The sequence below is a fragment of the Diabrotica undecimpunctata genome, chromosome 2, assembly GCF_040954645.1.
Source record: "Diabrotica undecimpunctata isolate CICGRU chromosome 2, icDiaUnde3, whole genome shotgun sequence".
NCBI lineage: Eukaryota > Metazoa > Arthropoda > Insecta > Coleoptera > Chrysomelidae > Diabrotica > Diabrotica undecimpunctata.
This window is the reverse complement of record NC_092804.1, coordinates 22,098,125-22,125,966: the sequence shown is the minus strand read 5'-3', so window position 1 is coordinate 22,125,966 and position 27,842 is coordinate 22,098,125. Positions and strand designations below refer to the sequence as shown.

Here is a 27,842-nt window from a genome sequence, read left to right as displayed (position 1 = left end):
TCTTTATACATGATTTGTTATATTCAGTTGGTGATACAGAATTGCGTACAATGGTGATGTTTAAGTTGGAGGTGTAGTTTTGATTTTTAGTGGCGGAAATTGTAAGTTTTTATTTTCTTTTTACAGTTTTTGATATGCTATTAAAGTTGTGAGAGTCAGAACTGTTAATAAGATTAGATTAGATCTTATACCAGGTACTTATTAATTACCTACACAGTGAGTTATCTCTCGTTACTGTATTAATGTTCATTGGAAAAGTATCTTTTGATTTATTTCATAATTGTTTTACGACTGTCATGTTTGCCATTAAATATGACAAAACTTAAAGCATTGAGTCAACCAATATGGTTATTAGCACCACTCAGTGTTACAAAAATATTCACATTACATTCCATACATAAGCACAGTCCAAATTAAAAATAATAAGAGGCTTAACCATGGGCGCCCATATATCAAAATCCAAGGGCAAGTCAACTCAAATTTTTATTTTGATCCATACAACTTAATAAAAACTAAAATAGCCGATTGCAAAAATGCAAAAATATAAACATTATTTACAAACAGTAAAGAAATACCAGAAAAGTAAAAGTAATCTTAAAAAAAAAATTATTAACAACATATTTTATGGTATGACTTTATAGATACAAATTTTATTATACAAAATTTTTTATGTAGGAATAAAAAAATCAATTTTAAGCAAGGATGTTAAAAAATAGTAATAAAAAAAGCAGGTACTCTGAGATACGAAATGCAACACAAGCAATAGTGTAGTTTAAATAATATGTAAGTAACATAATATCTGAATTGAAAAATTTCTTTTACTAGGAAATTAAAACAAATATTCAAAACTGTACTACGTTGAAAGGGTTAGGGTAGGGTGTACACCCTTCTACTACCATGCTTAGCCGAAATTGCATAAATAGTGAAATGTGTGCAATCTTCAAATACTTCGCTGGGTGCCAACTTATTTATATTTGACATTAAAAATTTGTACTATGTTGTAAACAATTGAAGAAATTTAATAAAAAATTTATTTGTTATAATTTATTATAAAAAAATTAACATTTTTTTTCAGTTAGTATTGTATGTATTATAATTTATTGAAACGAATAATTTCCCAATAGAATCTAAAATGGTAAAATGTTAAACCCAACAAAACGTAAAAAGTAAACTTGATATTGAACGCTAGTGCTCTGTATCTTGTAAAAATAAAAACTGAAGGTTTCTGGGCTTTTGTCCAAATTCATCTATTACTTTTTTAATAAAATTATTTCGATTGTTTTCTATTTTATTTCTATGAACGCTCATCATACATAGTCCATCTAATCTTTGTTCACTTATAGTGGACCTAATCAAGGTTTTAACCCTTCGAAGAGTTGAAAATGATCTTTCAATCGTGCATGTAGTGGGAGGAAGGCACAGAGAAATTTCTATAGCTTGGGCTATAGCTGGGTAAAATAAGCAATGGTCTAGTAGCTCTATCATTGAAATATCTTCTACATCTAAATTGGTTTGATTTTTCCAATAATAGAGCCACAATGATACCTGTTCTTTTAGATTAGTAATTTTGTATAAATTATTTATGATTTCTATTATTTTGGCGAGGTCTTCTTCAGTTAATTTTATTATGTTTTTGGGATGCAAGTTATACAATAACATACCAGGATTATTGTCTTCTGAAAATCTGACACCAAGAGAACTAATTAAAGAATCTAGGTACGGAATAAATAATGACACTCTAAAAAGTCTTCAGCGGAATTAACCGCATGGATTGACCGTTGTATTTGCTTTCTAGGAGCGATTTGTGGTTTTTCAAGGGTAATACTTAGAGATTTGACATCATTTGTACTCTTTTCAAAAATTGTTTTAAAAGTTGTTTCCGCTTCTTGTCTGTGCTTTGTTATCATATCAAGAAATAACTGTATATGATTTTTAACTGCCAGGATATCTATTGATTTAGTTTGTAAAATGTTTACTATGGGTTCTAAGAAAGAAGAATATTTGGAAATCAAATTTAGGGAAATTATAAAAGTGGAATCAGATGTGGCACATGAAAGCTGCTGTGCTCTTGATCTTGTTGAGCAATTAAATTTGTTATCTGCTGTTATTGTTTCTAAAACATTTTTGACTTCAATAAAATTTTCTGAAAATATTCGAATAGATTTGTATTTTGATGACCAGCGAGTTTCGGATAACAAAGGCATGTTTGGTGCTAATCGCCGTCTCAAAGTACTATCACGAAAAAATTTGATGACATCTTTAATAATTCCCACACAATTCTGAATTTCTCTAACAGTATTTAAATCATTAACAACCAGATTTAATTTGTGTGAGGCACAATGAAAAAATAATGCTTTGGGATGTTTTTCTCTAATTATTTTTTGAACACCACCCTCTTGACCAGCCATAGTCGCGCATCCATCAAATCCCAACCCCACCAATTTTTCCACATTTAAATCAATTTTTGAAAGAAATGTTTAAAATTTCAAGTGCTATTGATTTAGCATTTAATTCATTTAATGGTACGAAACCCAAAAAATCTTCATGAATTATATTTCCGTTAACTGTTTGTTTTTCAACATATCTCACCCCAATAGATAGTTGTTCGACTCCAGATATATCTGCAGTCTCATCGGCAAGCAAGGAAAATGCGATTGTATTTGGATGGTTTATTTTTTCGATAATTTGCCGTCGAACAACTAAGCCACATATATTTATTAGCTCATTTTGAACTCTATGTGAAGTATATTGTTGTGAATTTATTAATTGTTAAGTCTTTAATTTATAATGTCTTGTTCTTATCTTAATTCATTAAAAAGCACAATGACTGATATTTATTTATTTTCACTAAACATACATAATTTATTAAAAAGCGAACGTAACATTTTATCGCGAGCGCGTCGTCCGAATTAACTGCCCTCCATATAAAAATGTTGTATTTATATACGAAATCCTGATATACTAGAACAGCATCGAAAGATCGAGAAGCTTGGCCGGCTCATTCACCATAATTTTGGTTCTAGACTTCCACCGAAATTTCTACAATAAAACAGAATAATTAGTCATAAAAGTTAGGCCAGTATATTTATCGTAACATTGCCCCCCTCTTAAAAGATGGTTCCTCCTGGAACCTTGTCGGGACTGGAACCGGAACTGTATGCTGGTATCGGCAACTGGACCCTCTTTTACAACTTCCAGTTGTATAAAAATGACAAGGGACGGTTTTCTCTCCGCACCAGTAACTATGCGGATTGCAACAGACTAACACCTGGACTTCGGTGTCTTTAAAGATCTCCTCCACCATATTTCGGATAACCCTCCAATCTAATTGGCGGCACTCCAACTTTGGCATGGCTAACTTTTGCACGTCGGACTCTAGTACGTGCCCTCTCAATTGAAGTAAGGCTTCCCATACATCTCGGTAGGTAGGTTGGTCACGGGCAGTGTCTTTTGTTACCAGGTAGAAAAGGTAACGTGATGCATCTTGGAGTTTCAAGGTTTTACCGGACGCTGGCACTTGGCATTGAAGTTCTGCAACTCGACCAAACTTCCTTCGAAAGACGGATGCCAACCCTGGTGCGTCTTTGATACTGGCCGGGATGGTAAGGGCCAGCGAGTAGTCATCGGGGAGCGCGAGTAGATCTTGCTTTTCTTCAGTGGTAACACCATGTCTCGCTTTACCGGTACCTCCATAGGCACCCATGAATTCCTCAAACGTGAGGTCAGACACATCTTGGACTTGGTTTACTTCCACTTCTTCATCTACGTCGTGGTCACCTTCGAAAGATGCCAACCGGTTATGGTGTACTATCATCGGCTTTCCCCTCGGAATCTTGCTTATTCGGTAGATGACATCGTTGATCTTCTCCATGATGAGGTATGGACCTTCCCAAAACTGCTGCAATTTGGGAGAACAACCTTTTCGCTTCTTGGGATTATACAGCCATACTTTGTCGTTCTTCTTAAAGCAACCCTTTTCGGCTTGTGTATCGTACCGTTTCTTCATTCGGTCGCTAGCGATCTGAAGGTGGGAACGGACCAACTCATGTACATCGTCCATTCTTCTTCGTAATTCGATCACATAATCTTCACCTGCTACATCTTCTCCAGGTCGACACCCAAACTCTAGATCACAAGGTAGTCGCATTTCGCGTCCGAATAGGACTTTCGCTGGTGTCTGGCCTGTTGATTCGTTAACAGCAGATCTGTAGGCCATTGTGAAGAACGGAAGGTATTGGTCCCAGTCTCGCTGATGATCGGACACCATCTTTGTCAAATATTTGCCAACTGTCCTATTCATCCGTTCTACCATACCATCAGATTGCGGATGATATGCTGTAGTTCTTGTTTTCTTCATGCCTAGTCTATCACATATTCCTTGGAATAGATCGCTTTCGAAGTTCCTGCCTTGGTCACTATGGATCTCCAAAGGCACTCCAAATCGGCTGATATATTCTTGGATCAACTTATCTGCAACGGTGGCGGCCTTCTGGTCTGGAAGTGCGTAAATCTCGACCCACTTACTGAAGTAATCCATTACTACCAGCATGTACTTGCCTCCATTTTCACTTTCTGGAAATGGCCCAGCGATGTCCAAAGCTATTCTTTCAAACGGGCTTCCAACATTATATTGTCTCATAGGAGCTCTCCTTTTTCGGTAAGGCCCGTTACTCGTGGCACAAATAGTACATTTCTTACACCAGTCTTTTACATCGTCGGAACTGTTCATCCAATAAAACCGTTCCCGAATTCGCTGAAGGGTTTTCCTTACACCAAAATGCCCTCCCGATGGACTGTCGTGTAACTGACGAAGTACTTCGGCTATTCTGCTCTTTGGGATCACCAACTGTCTTCTCTTCTCTGAACCGTCATCATTTTCCAGGACTCGTTTAAGCAAGCCATCTTCGATGATAAATGAGTCCCACTGGGCCCAATACGTCTTAACTACTGAGCATAGGTTTGATATTTCCTGCCAAGGTGGTCGACGGTTTTCCTCTTTCCATTTTCGGATTTTCTGTATAACTGGATCTCTCTCTTGTTCTTCCCTGATCTTAGTAGGCGTCCAGTCGTCGTTGACAATCGTCGTTCTTAGCACTGCTGCTTCCTTGGATTCCGTTTTGTTGCAGTGGGAACACTCTGCTGAGCATGGCCTTCTGGAAAGAGAATCAGCGTTTCTGTGGCTAACTCCGGCCCGGTGCTCAATCTTAAAATCGTATTCTTGGAGTCGTTCGATCCACCTGGCTATCTGACCCTCTGGATTCTTAAACTGCATCAACCACTTAAGGGCGGCATGGTCGGTTCGGATTAGAAACTTTCTTCCATAGAGGTATTGATAGAAGTGCTCTACTGATTTCACTACTGCCAGAAGTTCTCTTCTCGTGACGCAATAATTCCGCTCAGGTTTTGAAAGAACTTTACTAAAATATCCGAGGACTCGTTCCTGTCCTCCTTGAATCTGAGACAGCACTCCTCCAATTCCCACATTACTTGCATCTGTATCTAAGATGAACTCTCCTTCTGGCAGTGGATACCCTAAAATTGGTGCTGTTATTAAATGCTTTTTCAAGGTCTCAAAGGCATTTTGGCAGTCTATATCCCAGCGGTATTCTCTTGCTTCCTCTGTAAGTCGCGTTAATGGCTTAGCGATATCTGCAAACTTCTTAATAAACCTCCGGTAGTAAGTACATAATCCAAGAAAACTTCTCACTTGATGTTTGTCAGTTGGTTTTGGCCATTCCTTAATGGAATCGATTTTTCCCTTATCCACGGCCACTCCTTCTTTACTGACTATATGACCCAGATAATTGACTTTACCTTGAAATAGCTGGCACTTCTTGGGGTTTAGCATCAATTGGGCAGCTTTAAGTCGATTAAAAACGTTTTCTAAATTCCTCAAATGATCTTCGAATGTCTCCCCCAAGACGATTATGTCATCTAAATAAACCAGGCATGTTTTCCAAGATAACCCTCTCAACACATTTTCCATAAGCCTCTCAAATGTCGCAGGAGCATTACAAAGTCCAAATGGCATAACGTTGAATTGCCACAATCCAGATCCTGTGGTGAAGGCTGTCTTTTCTTTATCTACTGGGTCCATTTCTACCTGCCAGTATCCAGACTTCAAATCTAAAGTGGAAAACAATTTACTTCCAGCCAATGTGTCCAATGTGTCATCGATCCGAGGCAGAGGATAACTATCTTTCTTGGTAACGTTGTTCAGCAAACGGTAATCCACACAGAACCTCGTCGTTCCGTCTTTCTTCTTAACCAGGACCACCGGAGAGACCCATGGGCTCGTAGAAGGTTCTATCACCCCGTCTTTCTTCATTTCCTGAACAATCGTTTCAGCTTCCTCTCTTTTCGCCTGTGGTAATCGTCGAGCTGTTTGACGAATTGGCTTAGCATTACCAGTATCAATTTTATGCTTAACAACGGTAGTTCTTCCCGTCTTTCCTCCTTTCGGTACGAAAATATCACGATACTGCCGAAGAAATTCCCTTAATTTCCTTTTCTCCATCTGGTTTAGAGACTGTCCTGCAACTGCAACCATTTGGTCGAATTTGTCGTTGGAATTATCAGATGTTGTCGCCTGACGAATTATGGATGTCACAGGTACACAAGTTCCTACTTTTGTCTCTTTCTTTATGGTCACTGGGTAGTCGTTGACATTGATAAGTCTCACAGGAATTTCTTTAGCCGAAGTCACCAATTCCTTTCCAATTATGATTCCACGGCCAACCTCATCGTCGTGGTTCCAAGGCTCCATCATAACAGGTCTCCCTTCGTCTACAATTCCCTGTAGTCGCGCTACTATGATCGTTTCGCTTCTCGCAGGCACGACTGTATCTTCTGTAATGGCTGCTTGCACAGTGTTGTCATTATGTGGATGGAGAAATACTTCCTCGTTGCCAACTTTGATTACCTTATTCTTAAAATCCAATTGGAATCCATGCATATTCATTACGTCCATTCCTAATATAACATCCTCTTCGATGTCAGCAACTATAACAGTATGGACAAACTTTTCTGCTCCAATCCCCAATTGTACCTGGATTTCTCCATGAATGTTGGCATTTTCACCTGTAGCGGTCCGAAGTCGCAACCTCGTTGGTAACAGTTTCTTTCGGCTGTTTATAACTGTCGGACGTATAATGGTTCTGGTCGCTCCGGTATCCACCAACAACGTATGTCTTTTACCATTTATTTCTCCATCTACATATACACTATCTTCACGACATTTCAAAGAAGCTATTAGTATAAGAGGGTCTTTGGAAAAGTTCCGGGTCGAAGCTGCTCCCCTAAAGCCAACTCGTTCTGGTTTTCCTGATGGTGAGTTTCTTGATTTTATGGTCTTCGTTTTCTTGCATGTAATAATTTTCATCATATTAACGAGCTGGTCAAGTTTATCTTCATCTCCTTCCTCTTTTACAGTCCTAACTTTACTGTATCCTCCAGAGGCCTGCGTAGCTGACTCGTATTCGAGGGCGGCGGATAAGACATCAACCAGCGTCTTGTGACGAGCTAATCGCAGTGTTCTCTGCATTTCATGATCACGAAGACCATCAATAAACGTTTGAACTGCCAATTTTTCCATCATGTCTTCGGGAGCTGTTGGATAAGCATATCGTACTAATCTGGCAATATCTACCTCATATTCTTGAAGAGCCTCATCTTTCTTCTGTCTACGATTTTTAAGCTGTGACTGATATACATGCTCCAAATGTTCGTGGCCATATCGCATATTTAACCTCTTCTTCAGTTGTTCGAAATCATCGGTCTCCTCTACGGCTATGGTCTGAAGCACATCTAAGGCATCTCCTCGAAGAGCGATAGTCAGGTTTACCGCCTTTTCTTTTTCAGACCATCCATTTGCTCTTGCGGCTGATTCGAACTGTTTCATGTAGTTGTTCCATGACGATTTTCCATCGAAAGTTGGGACTTTAACATGAATAGAACCTCCACTTCCTTCAAATTTCGGCCGTGTCTCCAACTTACATTTCGTCTCGTCTTCTTTTATCTCCACTGTAATCGGATTGTTACCTCTCTCTGCTGTCCCTGTTTCCTCCATCTTCCTTTCCATTTCTTTCATCTTTTCTTCGAAGGCCAACATATCGGCAGCAACTTGATTTTTTAACGAAGATATTCTATCGTCGAGGGCAGACATCTCAGAAGTGACTTTAGAGATTTCCGAAGAGATGTTAGCAGAGACTTTGCTTTCCAGCGAAGAAATCTCGTTAGAAACTTTGCTTTCTAAAGAAGCGATGTCGCCGGATACTTTGTTCTCCAATTTCGAAATCGACGAGATGACAGCATCATGTTTGTCTTCAAATATATAAGTCTCTGGATCTAGTCCTTCTTCTAGCAAAGCGTTCTTTAGTCGTTGGACTAACTCAGCCTTTTTTCCGGTGGAAGATAATTCTCTGTCTTCAAGATGTCTTCTTAAATTAGTCACTGTCAGCTCATAAATCGTAGCCATTTTCACAATTTATTTTATATTCACTTGTATTATTATTATAAGTCTAATTTATGTTCGATCCCACTTCTGACACCATTTGTTGTGAATTTATTAATTGTTAAGTCTTTAATTTATAATGTCTTGTTCTTATCTTAATTCATTAAAAAGCACAATGACTGATATTTATTTATTTTCACTAAACATACATAATTTATTAAAAAGCGAACGTAACATTTTATCGCGAGCGCGTCGTCCGAATTAACTGCCCTCCATATAAAAATGTTGTATTTATATACGAAATCCTGATATACTAGAACAGCATCGAAAGATCGAGAAGCTTGGCCGGCTCATTCACCATAATTTTGGTTCTAGACTTCCACCGAAATTTCTACAATAAAACAGAATAATTAGTCATAAAAGTTAGGCCAGTATATTTATCGTAACAATATTTTGCTTTGCCACTTGTACTTTTTAAATGATCTATTAGACGAGTGTCACCAGATTCGGCCCTGAAATTAAGAAGTTTTACAAAATTCCCATCGTTAGATTCTTTTTCACGCAATGCTAAATCGCTCGGGTCACAAAGAACGATTGTTGAAAGAATAGAAAACAATTTAGATCGATTTTCTTCAATTTTTAAATGAACTGCTTTATTTAATTGCAAATCTACACTGAGACTTTTTTGCGATATTACATCAATAAAACTTTTAGATTTTATAAGACTCTCTTTATGCCATTCGGAATTTTCATGAGATTTTGCATATTCGTGAAATTTTTTGTATTTATCAAAAGCTTTACAAATGAAAAGGCTTTGATATCCCCTTTTTACAGGCGATTTAAATAGCACACAATGTATGCATAATGCTCCTTGTAATTTTTTTGAATAAATTATCCACGAAAATTGATTAAACCATTCGTATCTAAAGTACCTGCCTTTTTGGGCATTATTGCAATTTTCCTTAAAGTTAAAATTTCTATTTGGATTAGGTATATTTGTAATTAAATTATATTTTTGTGAGTCCGTTAGATTACTAGCCATAGTTATATCAATAAAATCACCGATATCAAACTCAAAGTTTTCAATATGTACCGAACCGGAAATTTCACTTGACGTTCCTGCTGCGATATTAGGAGTTATATTTTTTGATTTAGCAGCATTCGGATTTTTAACTTCCAAACTTGGTTTCCTTTTCGAAGCAGGCTCATCAGCCAAGGATCCAGAGGTATTTGGTAAAGGCCTTTTAAGATCTTTTCGAATATCCTGCATGTTCAGTAAGATTCCTTCTGCAACTTAAAATAAGTATGAACACATTTTTTAGAAATCTATTTTAGGCCAGTACTACCAGGCCAGCAGTACAAGAGGTCGCGTTGATTACTAATTTTATTTAATAACCTTTGATACCTACGACATCTCAAAATCCCTCTTTGCATTGTACAATATTATTATGGTAGGTAGCTACATTCGAGGCATTGTTAAGGAAGTACCCACCGCATTTCTCGGTATTTCGCTAGATTAGTTTCCGGTTGTTTGCTGTTTTGAGGTATTGTTGCAAGTTTCTCGCCACAATATGCGTAAATAATGTATTTTTTTTAAATATACTTACATACATACTGATTTTTTAAATAATATTACTAATGACAGGGGGGGCAACTGCCCCCTCTTGCCACCCCCCTATGGGCGCCCATGGGCTTAACCATACCATTTGAGGCCTCAAATTCATTAGATGTTGAACCAAGAAAATGATCACATTGGAATTTAATTCTCATAAATCACTGAGATAGTTACCCAACAATAATATTGTGTCTTTTTTAGTTAAATATCTAATTTTCAAAAGGATAGGTTTTATCTACATATTTATAACAAAATAATAGTTTAATATTAACAAGATATTTTTTTTATTCAAATAATATCCGAGCTTTCTGTTCCGCAAAAGTATCAATAATATCATCAAAGTTTCAAGATCGAGCTATAGCATTTTCAGTAGAGCGAATAGCCAAGTTACGTAGCATGTTTCGTCCCATAGATTTTCTTAAATAGATGTTTATTAATTTTAGTTTCGAAAATGCTCTTTCAGTATTAGATGTAATAACGGGTATTGTAATAAATAACGTTAATGCAGCATATACTTCAGGAAAGATGCATGACATAAAATTAATCTTTATTATTAATAGATCAGTAAGTTCTTTAATACATGTTGACTTTTCTATTTCATCTCTGAAGGTAGACCGAAAACTGAGAGTTTCCCTGGCAAATGATTCAGATAATTCTTTATGGTGTATGCATGTTGCAAAACATTGCAATTGGAAACAACTTAATTCATTGGATGAAAACGCGATTTCAGTTGATTAATAATGATGTCCAATACTCGATAAAATATGTTAACTGTGAACAAACTTTCCGGATCTAGAAAACACTTATCCTCTCAATGTTCGTCAAAATGGCGTTTCACCTTCCTCTGAAGAGTTTTAGAAAACTCATAGTTAATGGACCACGTTTTTGTTATACTATTTGTTTCTTATTCTTTTTAATTTTCAACTTCATGTCGATACTTTTCCAATTATTCTAAACACTTTTTCAAACGTTTTAAGGAATTTGAAAGATCGGTAGCTTTCGACTGAAATGCTTTATCTGCGATTGGATCAATAGTTTGTAGAGTTTTGCGGTGAAAAACCAATAGTATAATCAAATTGTAGTTTCAAATCTTCTTTTTAAGTAAAATAGCTTCATTTCTTTGATCTGATTGGCAATTTAACATAACCGTTTTCGTTAGCGCTTTTTGGACTTGTTATCGAAGTTGAAGACTTTTTATCAGACATAGAACTTAATAAGATATTCCATCTTTTGATACTATGACCAAGACAATTATAAAGTTAAACCGTTTCCAAAAAATGTTGCATATCAATAATCTCTCGTATTTCAGCATTAAGTACTAGATTTAAGTTATGGGCAGCAGAGTGAACATATTCGGCATAAGGTTCAATCTTTTATGAGTTCTTGAATTTCGCCATAAGTGCCTTTCATTGGTTAGCATCATCATGTTCTTGTTCTCGACACTTATTTATAGGTATATTTTTGTCATTTATGGATTTAATACATACATACATAATCGTTCCTCTTTCACCGTCAGGTGGCAAGTGAGGTGATTCTAGATTTTGATAAATTTTCTCTATTATTTTCTGTTTTCGCCAATTGTGTTGCTTGTTGTCAAGATTTGCCCTTATTTTGTAATATCTCTGCTATCCCACTGTTCCACTCTTTCATTGGTCTCCCTCTTCTGTTTTTCTCCTTTATTGTGCCAAGTAACGGTTTAATTTTAGTCTGTTTTTTTATCTCTTATTTTTGAGTCTGTCTGCCTTTCCTGACCTGATCGTTCTTCTGAGGTATTTTATCTTTGCGGCTTGTATTCTTCTATCGTGTCTTGTCTTTAAGATCCAGTTTTCTGCTCCGTACATCATTATCAGCAGTGGCCTATATATTTCATATATTGTCATCTTCGTTTTACTTGATTTTTCTTTGTTGTTTAGTAATCCTCTATTTAGAGCTTGCAATAGATTTCCTGTACTTTCTAGTCTGAACAAGCATGGTATCAACATAAATGGAGAGAAGCTCAGTCATTTGAGATTTACAAATGACATCGTCCTTATAGCAGCTTGTATGGATGATGCAATAATAATGTTTGAAAAATTATATCACGCTTCCTTGGAGGTCGGACTAAAGATTAATATAAACAAGGCCCAAATAATGACTTACCTGGTGCTAAATCGAAATATTGCTGTTGATGGAAGGGATATCAAATTCGGTTGGGCAAAGATATCCAGACATTTGAGCTCCCACATTGCATAGGATTAGCCTGGGCAGCGTTTGGTAAATTAAACTATGCATTTAAATCGGACCTATCCGTATGCCTCAAAAGGAAAATTTTTGACCAATGTGTGTTACCTGTACTCACTTATGGAGCGGAAACATTAACACTCACAAAAAAGCTAGTGAATAAGATTCGCGTGACTCAGAGGTCTATGGAGGGCCAGATGTTGGGTGTCCCTCTGAGAGACCGAATCCCAAAGGAAGAGAAAAATATGTCGTAGAAAAAAACAACAGACGCTTTTAAAAAAATTGCGTCGCTGAAATGGAATTGGGCAGGACACGTCGCCAGATTATCAGACAACCGAGGGACAAAACGTATTGTCAAGTCGAGACCAAAACAAAAAGCACTACGGAGCAGAGGACGCCCACCAACTAGATGGACTGACGACATGTAGTCGCACAAGACAGAGCCAGATAGAAAGAGCTGAGGGAGACATATGTCCAGCAGTGGACGCATACAAGTTGATGATGACTACTCTCTAGTCTGTTGTCGAGTTCGTCCTCGATGATTCCTCTGTTATTTATTACTGTTCCTAGGTATTTGTATATGTTTGTTTGCTTTATTTGTTGTTGATCTATCACTACTCCGATTTGGTCAACCGTGTCTTTTTCCTTCTTATTTTTATTATCTGTGTCTTCTCTTTATTTACATTAAGGTTATATTTTTTTGCTTCTGAGTTCCATTTTTCTTAATTGTGCCTCAGTTTTCCTGGTGTTTCGGCGAATAATACTATGTCATCTGCAAATACGCATATGTCTGCAATTATCATTTGCATTATATTCTCTCCAATACAGAATTTTTTGAAGGTTTTCTTACATTCTGCTACTAACTTACCCATTACATTAATAAAAAGTACTGGGCTTAAACTACCTCCAAGGTCTAGGTTTTAATGGTTTGGTTAAACATGCTAAGGCTGGTCTTCATAAGATCCTAAAAATGACTCTTTAATGACGAGCGTGTTTGGGATTCCGTTTTCGCATTTCTTGATCATACGATAACAGTAAAGTTATCACATTTAATCTGTTTTTCGAGTCGTATCGAATATGATACCTAGGGTAAAATGGTGCAGCGTTTATTTAATTTTTGAGTGCATGCATTTTCTACTTTTAGAACCAGAATAGAAATGAGCTCATCTTGTATTTTTAGACTTGGTATATTATTTACTTACCTTTGGTTTACTTAACCACATGAATGGAGAACAACACTAAAATTAAAATCCAACGTGATAACAAATAAACTGAATGAAATTATAACACTAGCAGAAGAACAACAAAGTTTTAGGTTGAGAAGGTCATACACCGACGCTATATTTATAGGCTATAAGTACGAGACTTACAGCTATAAGTGCGAGTGTATAGGCTTATAGTGCGAGAGAAATCATTGAATACAACAAATCGGCATACCTATGTTTCGTGAAGCTTAAGAATGCATTTGACATGGTAAAATTAAAGGACGTTGTCCACTTATTGTACGCACGAGGGATATCTCTAGGAATAATCAAAACGATTGAAAATATCTACCAAAACAGCACAAAAAAAGTAAAAGTAGAAGAAGAACTAACCGACCCAATTAAAGCTGGAGATGGAATAAGACAGGGAGATTGATTCCCTAAGTAAGAACTAAAAAACGATACCAAATGGAAGAAAAATAACTCAAAATAATCTGCTATACAGACGATGTAATGTTACTCGCTCAAAGTGAAGATGATTTACAATGTATGCTGCACTAATTTAATATAATTAGATAAAATCCCCAAATTAGACACAATTCATGGTTCTAACTGCAATTTGTCAAGATGTAAATTTGAGTTGGAAGGTCGAATAATAAAATAAGTGATGGAGTTTAAATATCTAGGTGTCACACTATCTAGCTAAGGAAAGCTCGAAACAGAAATGGATGATCAAGTGAAGTTCATTTGGCGTATGTCATTATTGGTCATCAGGCCAATAATGACATATGCCACAGAAACACGACCTGACACAGAGAGGACAAAAAGAAAGACACAACAGAATGAAAACTATTAGAAAAATTAATGGTAAGACACTATGAAACTGAGCTAGAAATACAGATATATGACGTAGATGCAAGGTGGAGAACATCAAGGACTAGGTAAGAAATAGAAGCGTAGAATGAAACGATTATATAAGCCGAATCACAACAAATAGAATAGTAAAGACGGCAAGAGACGGTCCCCAATAGGAAGACGATCAGTAGGAAGACCACGAAAACGATGGAACGACTTCATCATCATCATCATCATCAATCAGCCCTGAGTTGTCTATTGTTGAACATAGGCCTCCTCTAGACTTTTCCATCTGCTTCTGTTCTGCGCCTCTGCTATCCAATTGGTCACAATTCTTTTGAGGTCGTCGGTCCATCGCGTTAGGGGTCTTCCTCGGCTTCGCTTGTCAGCCCGTGGTCTCCACTCAAGCAATTTTTTTGTCCAACTGTCGTCTTTCATTCTTGCAACATGTCCTGTCCATCTCCATTTTTGCCTTGTAATATGTTCGATAATGTCTTCCACTCCGGTTCGTCTACGAACTTCCTCGTTTCTACGAACGACTTACTGAAGACATATTGAAAAACAGACAGTCATGTATACATAAAAAGAAGCAGAAGGTTTACTTAACAATTTTTGCAAAATCTGATCGTATTTTGCTAATAACTCAACAATACTCAAAGAGTTCAATACCAGTATTGCCTTATGATGCAGAAACTTTAAAACTAAAAAAAGATAGTACAAATATATGAAATGGAACTAGAAACGCATAATGGAGAGGTGTCGTAACTTTCAGGTATAACGAAGTAAGGGAAGATATGGTGGACGGATGATATAAACTGGACAGTTACAAAAAACTCGATTTAAACGTTATACTGGGTGCACTGAAGACAGCTGAGGAAGGATCTTTTACACACTGCGTCGCTCATGCTCGCTTCAATCAGGTTGAGCTACAATCAGGTGTTCTGGATTACTTGTTAGTAGTTTTTCTTCACTTTAAGAAGTATTTTTTGTAATAGTGCCCAATTCTATAGTTTCCGAATAATTGAGACTGCGTTGTTTCTCTGATTCTTTTACTTTATTTGTTACTTGCTGATTTTTTGCCTGGTCTTCCTCAGTAGAACCCAGCATACTAAGACAAGTCTAATCAAATCTGAGTGTTACCTGACTCCCGGAGTTAAACTTAGAGTTAAGTACTTACCTTTCACTCGGTCATTGTCTTCGTAGGAGAGTTCCTTTGTAACAATTTATAAAAATACACTTCATGTCGTCATTTTATGACATTCTCTATGTTGTGTACTAGTTTTTACATTGCTACTACTGGTTAATATGCGTTTATAGAGTGCTTACTGTTTGTATGTAGTTTCTTAAAATTTTTCTTTCCTTCTCGATATCATATTCCAATATATTATTACTTATATTATTATGTGGTCGAATATGACGACATTTCTGAGAGAATTAAACCTTTTTGCTTTAAAAAAGTGAAAAAGCAGTGTACTTCAAAAAGTGGTTGTCGTAACAATACGTTATATTTGTAGATGGCGTCAATGCCGAAGCCTGGAAGAATTCCTAAATGTGCCCGTTGTAGAAATCATGGCATGATTTCAACATTAAGGGGCCACAAAAAACAATGTATCTACAAGAACTGCAACTGCCAGAAATGTGGATTGATTAAAGAAAGGCAGAGGATTATGGCCGCTCAAGTAAGTATTCATCTTGATATAACTAATAGATTTTATTAACTGATATGCTATCAATGACCATTATTGCTTTATGGATTTTCGTTTTCACCCACACGTTAATTTTTTTTCTAATTCGTTGTACCTATGTGTGTAATTTTCATCTTAGATTTGTATATAAATAGTAAAAAATGAATTAAAATATCGAATATAGATTTTTCCAAATAAGATGACATATTGGTGATGTTAACTGGTAGACTAATGTTATGATGGATCTCTATAATTGAGATATTCGAAAAATACATGATTAAAATCTCTATTTCTTCAAGTTCTATCTTCTATCGAAGGTTGAAAATCATGTGTTACAAGATGCAAGAAAAAAGCCGGAACCGTCTAAAGTTATAGACGTGAATCAGAAATTATCGAAACAGTGAAGTACTTTTCTGCAAGAAAAATTTATTCGTAAGTGTCCAATAGCTCTGCAGCAAGTAAGAGAACTTCGAGTGATAAAAGAAAAACGCGGATTGGTTTTTTACTGAACCACTTATAATGGCATTTGGGAAAGCAAGCAAATAACAAGTAGATCAATAAAATCTGGTGTTCCTAGAAAAATAAAAGATGGCGAATTTAAGCTACCAAGTCAAGCGTACCATAGACCATTACCAACTTCCCAAGCTAAGTGCAAGCTAACGATTTACAAGTGTTATAACGATTTTGTCTTCCAAATGCTAAAGAATTTTATAAAACATTTCAATACAAATGAAAAATCTCTATGTAAGTTTATGTCGAAAATGGACATCGTTGGTTTTTAACAAATTATTTGTGATGTTAAAGTGTTTTTTTTATTTTTTCATCTACAATCTAATAATCTTAAGTTCAATTTTTTTTTGTTTAGATATTAACAAAATAGTAATAAACTACCTAAAAATATTTTCATGCAGCTTTATTTATTTCTAAGATCGTAACAAGCAGTTTGGTAACGTTAATTAACTTTTCTCTGTAAGTTACTTTTGGGACATCGTTTGTTTTTTCCCCTTACCCTTCATATGTTCTAAGTAATCAAGTTTTCTTCTTTTGATGGGTAATATTATTTGCGCTTCATTTCCTATCTTTCTAGTACTATCTACTACTATTAATACATAACTAATAATAATCGTAAAACCGAAAGTTGTTTTAAATAAGCACATCATTTCTACTGATTTTACAAGGTCAAGTAAAGGTATTTTCTATTGTCAATTCACGTACCCATTGTATATTATATTGTCTAATTATAATTCACCTACATAACGTTAAACTAAATCAGGAAAGATGCTTATTTCCAAGCTTCCATTTTAATAATTAAATTTAATATGAATATTCAAAACACTTGTGTGGGATACTCCACAGTATATAAAGATCTCCTATAAAGTAATTTTAATATTATTCCTATTAAAATTAAGCTAATATATTATGTACATCTCTACGATTGATCCGTCTTGCCTCAATATCCACCGGCATGTTCAGTGATTGAGTAAATTTCCAGTAATTGGATCTTTTGACATCGTGAAGTGTTTGATCGATATTCCATTAGAATGGTATCGCGTATCTATTCGGTAAACAAACGGGGAAACTGCAATACAAGAATCAATGCTAACGAGATATAAGTTTTAGATAGTTGGATGTGGCGAGAGCAGCATAGCTAAACAAGCTTTTATTCGAAAGCTTTAATGTATTATTAGATATGTGATCTAGCTTAGGGGATTTCGTATATTTCCTTAAATATACATATTATATTCATCAGAAAATTTGTCGATGTTTTCATATTGAAATTCTTATACACTAGACAGCAGATCATTAATAAAACGTAGTTTTTTTGTGTATTTTGATTGATGTGTACACTTTTTTTCTTTCCTTTTTATATTTATATTTCCGTGATTAGCCAATTGACCAGACTATTTTGTAATTTGTATTCACATATTTAGAATCAGAGATCGAGTCAGTAGTGTATCGCTTTTTTGTATTCTTTTTGTTTAATCTCATTTTAATTTTGTTTTGAATTTTTTTTATTTTTTGGTTTTATTTATTTGTTTTTTATAATTTTTTTCATATCATATGGTTAATTACAATGTCGGTGTAGTTCGTAGATTGCTTCGTCTTAATAATTCTATGGTTAGTACATTATTTTGTTCAAAGTTTATATTTACATTTTCTAATCAACCTAAGTACCAATATGCCCAACTTATAGCGAAAGGAAAAATCGAGGGAAAGAGAGGCTTAGGAAGGAAAAGACTATCGTGGCTCAGAAACATCCGACAATGGACAGGGCTAAATTTTGAACAGCTAATAAGAACAGCTGAAGATAGAGAAGAGTTTAAAATTGTAGTAGCCAACCAGTTAGTTTTCGTAAGTTATCATAAAACCATGTAATATTTTGTTGTTGTATTTCACATTCTAATAGGATGTGTGGTAAATCTCCATATTTTCCAGAGATATAGTTTGGAGTGTCTGATAGATTCATTTTGTAGTTTCTTGAACATTGGGTAAGAGCATGGTTTGGAAAATTATGTTGGACTCTCAATAAAATCATCTTTTTTTAAAGAAGTTCAGGTTGCCCTTGGTTAAAGGATGACTCTCTTTCGGACTCTATATAATTTCCTCGCCATTTTAATCTGAGCTGATGTTTACTACAGCTATCTATATCTGATACTAGCATCGGCTTACCACAGTGCTCTTTACTTAGCCTCATACTTTTTAATATGTACACATCTGATCACCACAGCCTCCAAATTCTTGTTTTATTTTTAAAATTGTTCGAAAAACTTATTTAATAATCGAGGAGAATAAAGCGAGGAGAGATTTTACGATCTTTTTATGGCTTTCTAGTTTTGTAATTTCAAAAAGCAATAAAATGTTATACAACCGGCTATTAAAAAACCCCTTCGGAGAGAATAGAACAATAAAAAATGCAGTTGAATTTTTTTTGCTTGTCTTTTTACAACCATATCTCCAACCGTAAAAGGAGGTCTGACCTAGTTTTAATTAGCGCCTCGGATATTATGTAAATAATATTGCTTAGAATGAGTTTGATTTATGAGATAATAAAAATTTAAAAAGACATTTGACGAAACTGAAATTTTTTATGTATTACTGAGCCGTATTATGTTTTGTCAAAAAAGAAATATGTTAGGAGCGTAATAACTGTACAAGAAAACTATAATTTCACATAATATAATAGGTAGTATGACCATAGTACCAGGCCAAAGAAAAAATATATTTTTAAATATTTCAGGTTGCCCTGAAACGCCAACAAGCAGCAGAAGATGCGATTGCGCTTCATCTAGCAGCAAAAGAAAGTGGAACTACCTACGAATATTTACCTCCTGGGCGCATTTTTGGCATGCAGGTTACCTCACCGGAACCAGAAGCGTCAGCAGCCAAGAATGATTCCAGCAATTCTGCAGATTCTTCAAATCAAGACGATATAGAAGTTAGTCAAGCATCAATTGACATGTTGGCTCAGTTGTTTCCAAACAAGAAAAGGAGTGTGCTGGAGTTAGTACTTACACGGTGAGTTTGTTTCTTTGGATTTAATTTTATTGTGCATATCAATATACTGATAAAAAACTGAAAATAATTAAGTTATTATATTGAAAAACTTTTAAAATGGGCTATGTTAAAAGTTGGCTTGAAAGGTTTGAAAAAAAGGGCATGAAATAAACTACAAAATGGTTTTTATGGAATTATGAATCAAAAACCAATATATTTTTTGCTTTGAATTTTGGAGCACGTATATTTGGAGCACTGTTTTTGGAAACCTATCCATTACACCACAAAATAGTATAGTTAAACTTTTCTAATATATCTCGTTACTAGAATTGTTTTATTTTTTTAGATGCAACCATGACCTTCGAAAGGCAATAGAACACGTCAACATCAACAACAACCAAGACTCAACGGATTCTCAACCTCCAAACGAGGAATCCACCTCAGCTTTTCGGCCCGTCAACAACGCAATGAAGTCCAGTAAACCTTACGTCGTGCCCCACTCTGGCAGTTTCTCGTTAATTCCTAATAAGACTTTTAGTTTATATCCTTTTTGGCCACTATTTAATTATCAACTTCCACAGCCTATACTACCCAGTCCAGTTTTGGTTCAGGGAATTTGCGAGTGCGATCAGTGTAGAGCTTCTACAAGAGTCAATGTGGGTCCAGGTTGAGCTTTCACGACAATGTAAAAAATAAAATTATAGAAGTTATTATACTTTTAAGTGTAGGTTTATTGATACATACTACTTTTTATGTTGGTCATGTAATTTAAGACCAATAAATATCAAATATACATAATTACTGTAGTAAGTGTTATGAGTTATGTTTAAATTTTTGTTCATTGCCTTAGATACAAAGAACTAGCTTAAATAGCAGCTTTTCAAATTTTTACAAGCTTAAAAATATGTCTAATTTATCGTTGATTATCAAAAATCTTACTAAATACTCTCGTGATTTAGCTTAAGATAAAGATCTAAAGCTTTGAAGAATTGCTTTTTTTTCTTCGATTTTCGGGTTGGTTCCATTAAGCTTTCCTTTCCTTGTCAATGTGTTTATTCCATCGATTTTTCATATTTACTTTATATCATCGTTACTTTCTTGTACCTTAATGCTTAATTTATTATTTTAGGAAGGAAAGCGTAGGGTGGTAGAAGTTTCATCGGCTGAAAGGGACACCAATGTTACAGCTGTTTGTTAAGTTGATGCAAATGGGTTGTTTTTTCCAGTCTTTCTAATATTTCCCAGAGTTAGAATGCTGCCATCTTTTGTGAATAACACACCTACTGGATTTGTTGGTGTTGTACATGATAGTGGCTGAATGACTGACAACAATATTATAAGTTATCTGGAGCATGTGAGTTAGAAACAATCAATATATACTGTGAAAACAAGTCACAGTATGCAGCTTCTCGATGTGGCGTTATATGGTTTCTTAAAAACCGCATATAACAGAGCATGCGAGGATTTTTTAAGCTGCAATCCTAAACAAGTTATTAGTTTATATGATATGGCTTCACTGTTTGGTCAAGCTTATTTAAAAGAGGCCACTGTATCAAATGATATTAATGGATTTAAAGCCAAGTGAATAAAACATTTAATTCTCAGATATATTGCTATACCAATACTAGAAATCAATACAGCAAATACAAAAATAACTAGAAAAAGAAGTCATAAGGAGATTGAATTTACAACAACCATCAACCTCAACAGGTATCTCAAGAGATTTAGAGCCACCAAAAACGATCAACAAAGGACACGAAAATTATCTAATCAATAAAGTAGTAGTATCTGGGTTTTTCTCATTAACAGGATCAGAACGAAGAGATAGATGTCCTACAAAAAACTTCCATCATTTTTTAGTTCTAGTTCTCTGGTTAAAGAAGCTCACGAAGAAAAAGAGCTTAAAAACTTAAAAAAAGAACAAAAAAAAAACGTGATAAAGGGTTACAAAAGATAAAAGAGTAGAAAATGAATAAGATAGATGGGAAAGTAAAGAAGAAAAAAAATATAATTAAGAAAACCAATCGACTATTTAAGGATGATTCTTCCGATTCCGAGAGCCCAACCGAAATAACTTACGTTGATACAGATAATGATATTGATCCAGAAGAAGATGACAAAACTTTCAAAATGTGAGGATCTAGGCAAAGACAATGAATTGTTATTTTATGAGGTATTTTCATTTACGTTGTTTTTAATTTTCTTTGCTTAAGTTCGTGTCAGCTCTGGTTTCAGTAGTGTAGGCGAAAGGTATCTACGGATCTTTACACCGCATTGGACCGTGTGAGAACTGCGAACATGAAGTGCCGCTTAGTCCTAAATATTAGGAAAACCAAATTCATAGATATTAGTGGGGAAAAGTTAGATTCCGGAGCGCTAATGGCAGCGAATGAAAAGAACTCATAACGGGACATTTCTAAATAAATTATGTCCAGAATCTAAATTGCTCGGTCTACATTTACCAAGATGAGATTTTTACTATGCTGCGGTGATTTGCATTTAGAGACAAAGATAAGATAGTAAAGTGCTAGTCCTTTCAGCGCAACTACGAGTATACAGATTTGAAGATTGGAGACTGACGCAAGCCACCGAAGAGAAGATCGAAGCCTCCAAGATGTTAAATTATAGGAGAAAATTGGAGATATCTTATGTGGACCATTTCACCAATGTCGAAGTCTTACAGTGCACGAGAAAAGATAAAGAAGTGCTTAACTTAGTGAAAAGACTTAAGCTTGAGTACTTTGGAATCTTATTCGTTGTAATTAGTAACAAAATAGGTCTATAGTTGTTGCACTTAGTTCTTAAAAATGAGTGTAATGTGTTCGTTCTTCCATTCTATGGGCATGTTTTCGTCATTACAAATTTTGATCATTAGTTTGTATATCCGTTTTAGCAGCTCTTCTTCCCCGTTTATAATTAAATCGTTGTGAATTTCATCTGGTCCCGGAGTTTTGTTGCTTTCTGACATCTTTAAATTCTAGATAGGTAGGCGCATCTTGCAGAGATAATAGAGATGCAGGTCTCCCACTGTATCTCTATTATCTCTTATTTCTTCATCTTCTTCATATGTCTCTTGGCTGTCTCTTATATGGTTGTTTTTTTGGTAATATATTGGTGTTTTATATATTCTAACTCATAAGAGCCTTCTTGTCCTTATTATTTATTTCTAACGGTTGTATTTGTTCAGAGATCCACGTCTCTTTCTTTCCTCTATTAAATTTCTCGGCTTCTTGCTTTTCTGTTCGGCATTATTCTAGTTGTTCCTGCATTCCATTCTCTACCCATTTATTTTTGCGAGATTTGGAATCTACCGATTTCAATATAAAAAATACAACATTTTGAGTTTCAACTTTTTTTTCCGGTAAGATTTACTCAATTCTATTAGGCTTATTCTACTTTAAGTTCTATCTTCTATCGAAGGTTGGAAATCATCATAGCTATGCGGACTCTGTTGACTTCCGCTCTAAATAGTTCTGCACTATTGCATTCAAACCATTCCCTTAAATGTTTAAGGCACGATATTCTTCGTCTTCCCACATTTCGCTTTCCTTGAATTTTGTCTTACATAATGAGTATCTTAGCCCTCTCATCACATGGTCTCAAGTACTCAAGTTTTTTTTTCTTTTGATAGACAATATTATTTCAGCTTCATTTCCTATTTTTCTAGTAACTTCTGCATTTGACATTCTTTGAGTCCATGATATTTGTAAGATTCTTCTGTAATACCAAAATTCAAAGGCCGCAAACTTATTTAGACGCACTTGTTTTAATGTCCATCCTTTCAAGCCATAAAGGAGAGTAGTGAATACGTAACACCGAAGCATTCTTAGGGGTAGTCCTAACCTTATATCACGAAAACAAAGGAACTTTTTAAATTTAACGAATGATTTCTTCTTAATTCTTCTTCGTCTTAAGTTCTTTAGTTTGGTCTAGATTTGATGTTTTCCATGTTTCTAAGTATTTGTACTGTAATTTGTTAATTACAGTATCCTCAACAATCAATTGGATGTTTGCATCTGCTGATTTAGTCACGATCATGCATTTAATTTTTTTTATTCATCCTTAGTCCGTATTCATGACAGCATTCATTAAGTCGTTGCATCTCGTTCTGTAAATCATTCTTGTTATCCGTCATTATTACTGTATCGTCTGCAAAACGCAGGTTATTCAAAACTTCTCCATTGATAGATATACGTTCTATTGAATCTCAGAGCGCTTCTTTAAATACCGCTTCACTGTAGACATTGAGGAGTAGTGGTGACAGCACGCAACCCTGGCGGACTTCTCTCTGTATTTTGATATCTTGGCTGTACTGGTTGTCAACTCTTACCGTGGCAGTTTGATTCCAATATAGATTAGATATAATTTTCATATCACGACTGACAATATTTTTGTTTTGTAATATTTCTACAAGCTTTTTATGTTGGATCTTATCAAATGCCTTTTTAAAATCTACAAAACATAAGTACATGTCCTAATTTATATCCATCCATCTCTGGGCCAGTACATTCAAGCTGAACAAAGCATCTCTTGTGTCCATATCATTTCTAAAGCCAAATTGTGTGTCACTAATTTCATATTAAAAAGAGTTTTAACAATTCCGCTGTGTATTATTTTCAAAAATGTTTTAAGTGTGTGACTCATTAAAGCTATTGTTCTGTGATCTGAGCGGGATGTTGCACTTGACTTTTTGGGTATTGCCACAAAGGTCGAGTCATTGTCTGGGGATTGTTGCAGTCTGATATATTAGATTAAAGAGTTCAACCATTACATCAATATCATCTCATCTATGAGTTTTAATAATTCGATGGGTACATCATCTGGTTCATTAGGCTACAAAACTCATATTGACATTAGTGTGATAATTCCATAAAATGTTCATTTAAACCTTTACTAGCTGTAGGTGTATAATTTAATTATCTTTAAACCTGTTTCATTTTTCCATTTAAACCATTCAAAAACTAGTAGTCAGCGTTAGTCACTGGCGTGTTTATTTATAACATGTTTAGGAAAACAACAGTTTCAACAGTTATTCATCTAAAAGGTGACAATAATTTCTACCAGATGGCATTACTATGAGAAACTAAACATGCTTATAGCATCTTTATAGAGACCAATGTTATATAACTTTATATTCACACCAATAAAATGTAATACAACAAAATAATAATAATGAGGAGAAGGCCCAAACAATTGTCACTGGTTGTTATTACTATGGTACAACTTTTTAGATCATAATATATTGCAAGAATTATTAATCTGCGATCTTTAACAACCGGGGCTGTTGTCAGAACAATCGTATAAAATTTAGTGTAAAATTGTCGGTTTTGACTGACTGGCGTATGATAGCGTAACAATGCACATTAGATGGTTTATCCGTCTGCACAGCAACTTGTTGTACAAGTAACTTTGCGCAAATTGACGTTAGACGTACCTATGGGCTCTCTGTTAAAACGATTAAACAGCTAAAGCTATGCAAAATACCAACTATCGGTTTTACTATAATATTAATTTCCTGTATATAGTAGTATAAAATGGTTTTTGCTCTTATTAAATTTGTAATTGTTATAATTTTGCCAGTTATTTATATTATATATGTATCGTATATATGTAAGTGTATTTTAAGGAAAATAAAGTTGTATATCTATTAGTAAAAAATGTTAAATAAATCTGTCTTATATTTGAATCCAATATGAATCATTAAAAATCCTAGTTATCATCACACTTTCTGTTAGATAGTATCAGGATGAGCGATAGACATTACGATTTAGCTTAGATAGTAGGGTAGCAGGGTATTTTATTTTCAATACATGTTCAATACTGATATCATCGATTTTTAGTTTGCACCTGGTTGGTTCGTTACAGATTACCATTGTTTTAGTTTTCTGCGTTGAGATCTACATACTAAATTCTTTTATTCTTGTGTAGCACCAGTGAACTAGTCTTCGTAGACTATTTTTATTTTGGTTTTTTAGTATTGTGTTATCTGCGTACTTTGCTCTGCGTTTGTGGTTATTTCCGATGTTTCTGATTCTCACGTCATTTGTTTTCTCTCTGTATATAGCTCCTTTAGGTAGTCAATCCACGTATCCTTTTCAACGTGTTGCTGATCTAATAGTCTCTTTACCTCCATTCTTTTATCTGTTATGAAAAGTCATGCTTGATTTTATAGTGTCGCTGAGGAGCTATATATTGGCTGTGGCATTTTTGGTCAGGCTTTCCTTCTCAGTCGCTTTAAGAAGAGCTTCCTAAAGGGAGGACCTAGTTTTTCTACTACGTATGATGATTCTAAACACGTACGAGATTTAAGATATTTATTGATACAAAAGAAATACATAAAATATGTTTAAATAATAAATAAAATAAATATGCAAAGAAGGAAGATGTAATCTGTTTCCTGGGATGAGTTTTATATATGGCTGATGGCGCAGGCTTTATGTTGTACATGTGGATAGTTCTATTGTTATCCTCTAATGTAGGGTTGGTAATCGTTTTTGGGATTGTGATTGGTCCAGTCCATGAAATTGCAAAGTTTTCTTTAGCATGTTTACATGCCAGAACAAAATCTAAGGGAGGTATCGTCTTGAAAGTAGGATTTTTGAGTCATTGGGACAAGGTTTAGTGCATGCGTCGTGACCTTCTGGATAGGTATTCTAAACCATTTTTGCCTCCTGGCCGCAGTGTTTGCTTCCTTTGTTTCAATTTAAATCTTCTCAGCGTATATGGATCTATAATTGAGCAGTAGCTTCGCTGGTGTCTTTTTGGTGGCTTCGTCTCTCCTGGCTCCCATGCTAAAGATAATTCCTGATACATTGAGTTCCATCTGGTGTCATTCGAATAAATTTAAGGACTTAGGCCCAGCACCTTTCTTTAGTTACTGAACTTGATGCTACACAAGACTAGCCATCTAGTGGTAGATTTAGCTAAGTTCTGCTGTTATGTTGTAACTTTTCAGAAAACTCTTCCATGTGTCGCGCGTCGGTCCGAAATTGAGAATCCTTGTTCGTGATTAAGCTGAGTGACTTTTTCCCTCGGTTGCAGATCTCATTTTGAAAGAAGCGTGAGAAGAAGCGTTTTTGAGTTTTTTTCCAAACTCTATCAGAAATGAAAATTGTAAATTTTATTCGCTACTTTTGGGACACACTCTATGTAGGGAAAGAGGTCCTAAAATGACAGCGTGTAAAATGACATGCCGTTACTTATATCAGCAACCTAATTACATGTTAGGATCCATTTGGTTTGTAACTATGATGCATCAAAGTTAACCTCAAAAAATTATTTTTACTGGTGTAAAAGTTTTAATGTGTTCTGCTATAAATTAGTTTTTATTGGAAAATACTATTTGCTTTAAAGTGAAACTAACGCTAAGAAATACGTGTAAGTATATACAATACAAGTATATACATGTTCTGTTCTAACAGATGCACATACTCGGAATTGTCGTTGAATGTCAGGTAAAATAATTCGGTAAGAATAAAGAACCACTATCATTTTTGTTTTTTTTTTAGTTAGATTATGGTATGTAAACGTGAGAGGACATCAACCAGACAATCATGGGGTGAAGTAGCAATGCAGAATGCTTTTAGGCTGTACAAAGACGTCGAATGGTATAGTTAAAAGCAAGCAAACTCTTCAATGTCCACCAAACGACGTTAAGACGAAGAGCAAATGACGTGAACAAAACAGTCAAAGGGTGCGCAAAAATTTTGAGACGTTTTTCAACCCCGTGTAGTGAAGATGAAGAAAAATAATTTGTTGAGCACATACTGTTATTAGGGTCTAGATTGTTTGGGAAAACTACCACAGACATAAAACTTGCATTTAAATTTGCCACTAAAAATGGCATTTTAAATAGATTTAAAGATCGCAGCGCTGGACGAGAGTGGCTGAGAGGATTTAGTTTGCGACATCCTAAAATATCCTTGAGGCAACCTGAACCTGTCTCTGCAGCTCGAGCTATGGCATTTTTAATAAGCCTCAAATACAAATTTTTTTTAATACGTTGGAAATGGCTCTGGAAGAAGAGAAAATTAAAGTTCATCCCATTTATAATATGGTCGAAAGTGGTTTGTCCACAGTACAGAGGCCTCCAAAAATTTTTGCAAAAACTGAAAGAAAGCAAGTTGGATCGTTGACAAGCACCGAAAGAGGTCAGCATGTAACATGTTTCTTTTGCATGAATAGTATAGGTAATTTCTTATCGCCAGCTTTGATTTTCCCTAGGAAAAATAGAAAAGAGGAACTTCTAGGTGCTTTACCTCCTGGGTCCTTGGGATTATTTTACGAAACTGGATGGATGACAGCTGATACCTTGGTTT

At 35.2% G+C, this 27,842-nt stretch overlaps 1 protein-coding gene across 1 annotated transcript; it reads left to right on the top strand.

Moving 5' to 3' along the window:
• The first annotated feature begins 14 nt into the window (after positions 1-14).
• On the top strand, positions 15-21,435 carry LOC140433235 (doublesex- and mab-3-related transcription factor dmd-4-like). Its single transcript, XM_072521280.1, has 4 exons — positions 15-101; positions 15,859-16,023; positions 19,268-19,545; positions 19,871-21,435. Exons 2-4 carry the CDS (start codon positions 15,859-15,861, stop codon positions 20,193-20,195), a joined length of 768 nt encoding a protein of 255 aa, XP_072377381.1. The 5' UTR covers positions 15-101; the 3' UTR covers positions 20,196-21,435.
• Positions 21,436-27,842: the final 6,407 nt, after the last annotated feature.

What these genes read in the sequence shown, in the direction of transcription:
- LOC140433235 (XM_072521280.1), top strand. Translation starts at nt 15,859, where the DNA reads ATGGCGTCAATGCCGAAGCCTGGAAGAATTCCTAAATGTGCCCGTTGT. An exon ending in AGAGGATTATGGCCGCTCAA is followed by an intron (nt 16,024 to 19,267) that starts GTAAGTATTCAT and finishes TAAATATTTCAG; the next exon opens with GTTGCCCTGAAACGCCAACA. An exon ending in CTGGAGTTAGTACTTACACG is followed by an intron (nt 19,546 to 19,870) that starts GTGAGTTTGTTT and finishes TTATTTTTTTAG; the next exon opens with ATGCAACCATGACCTTCGAA.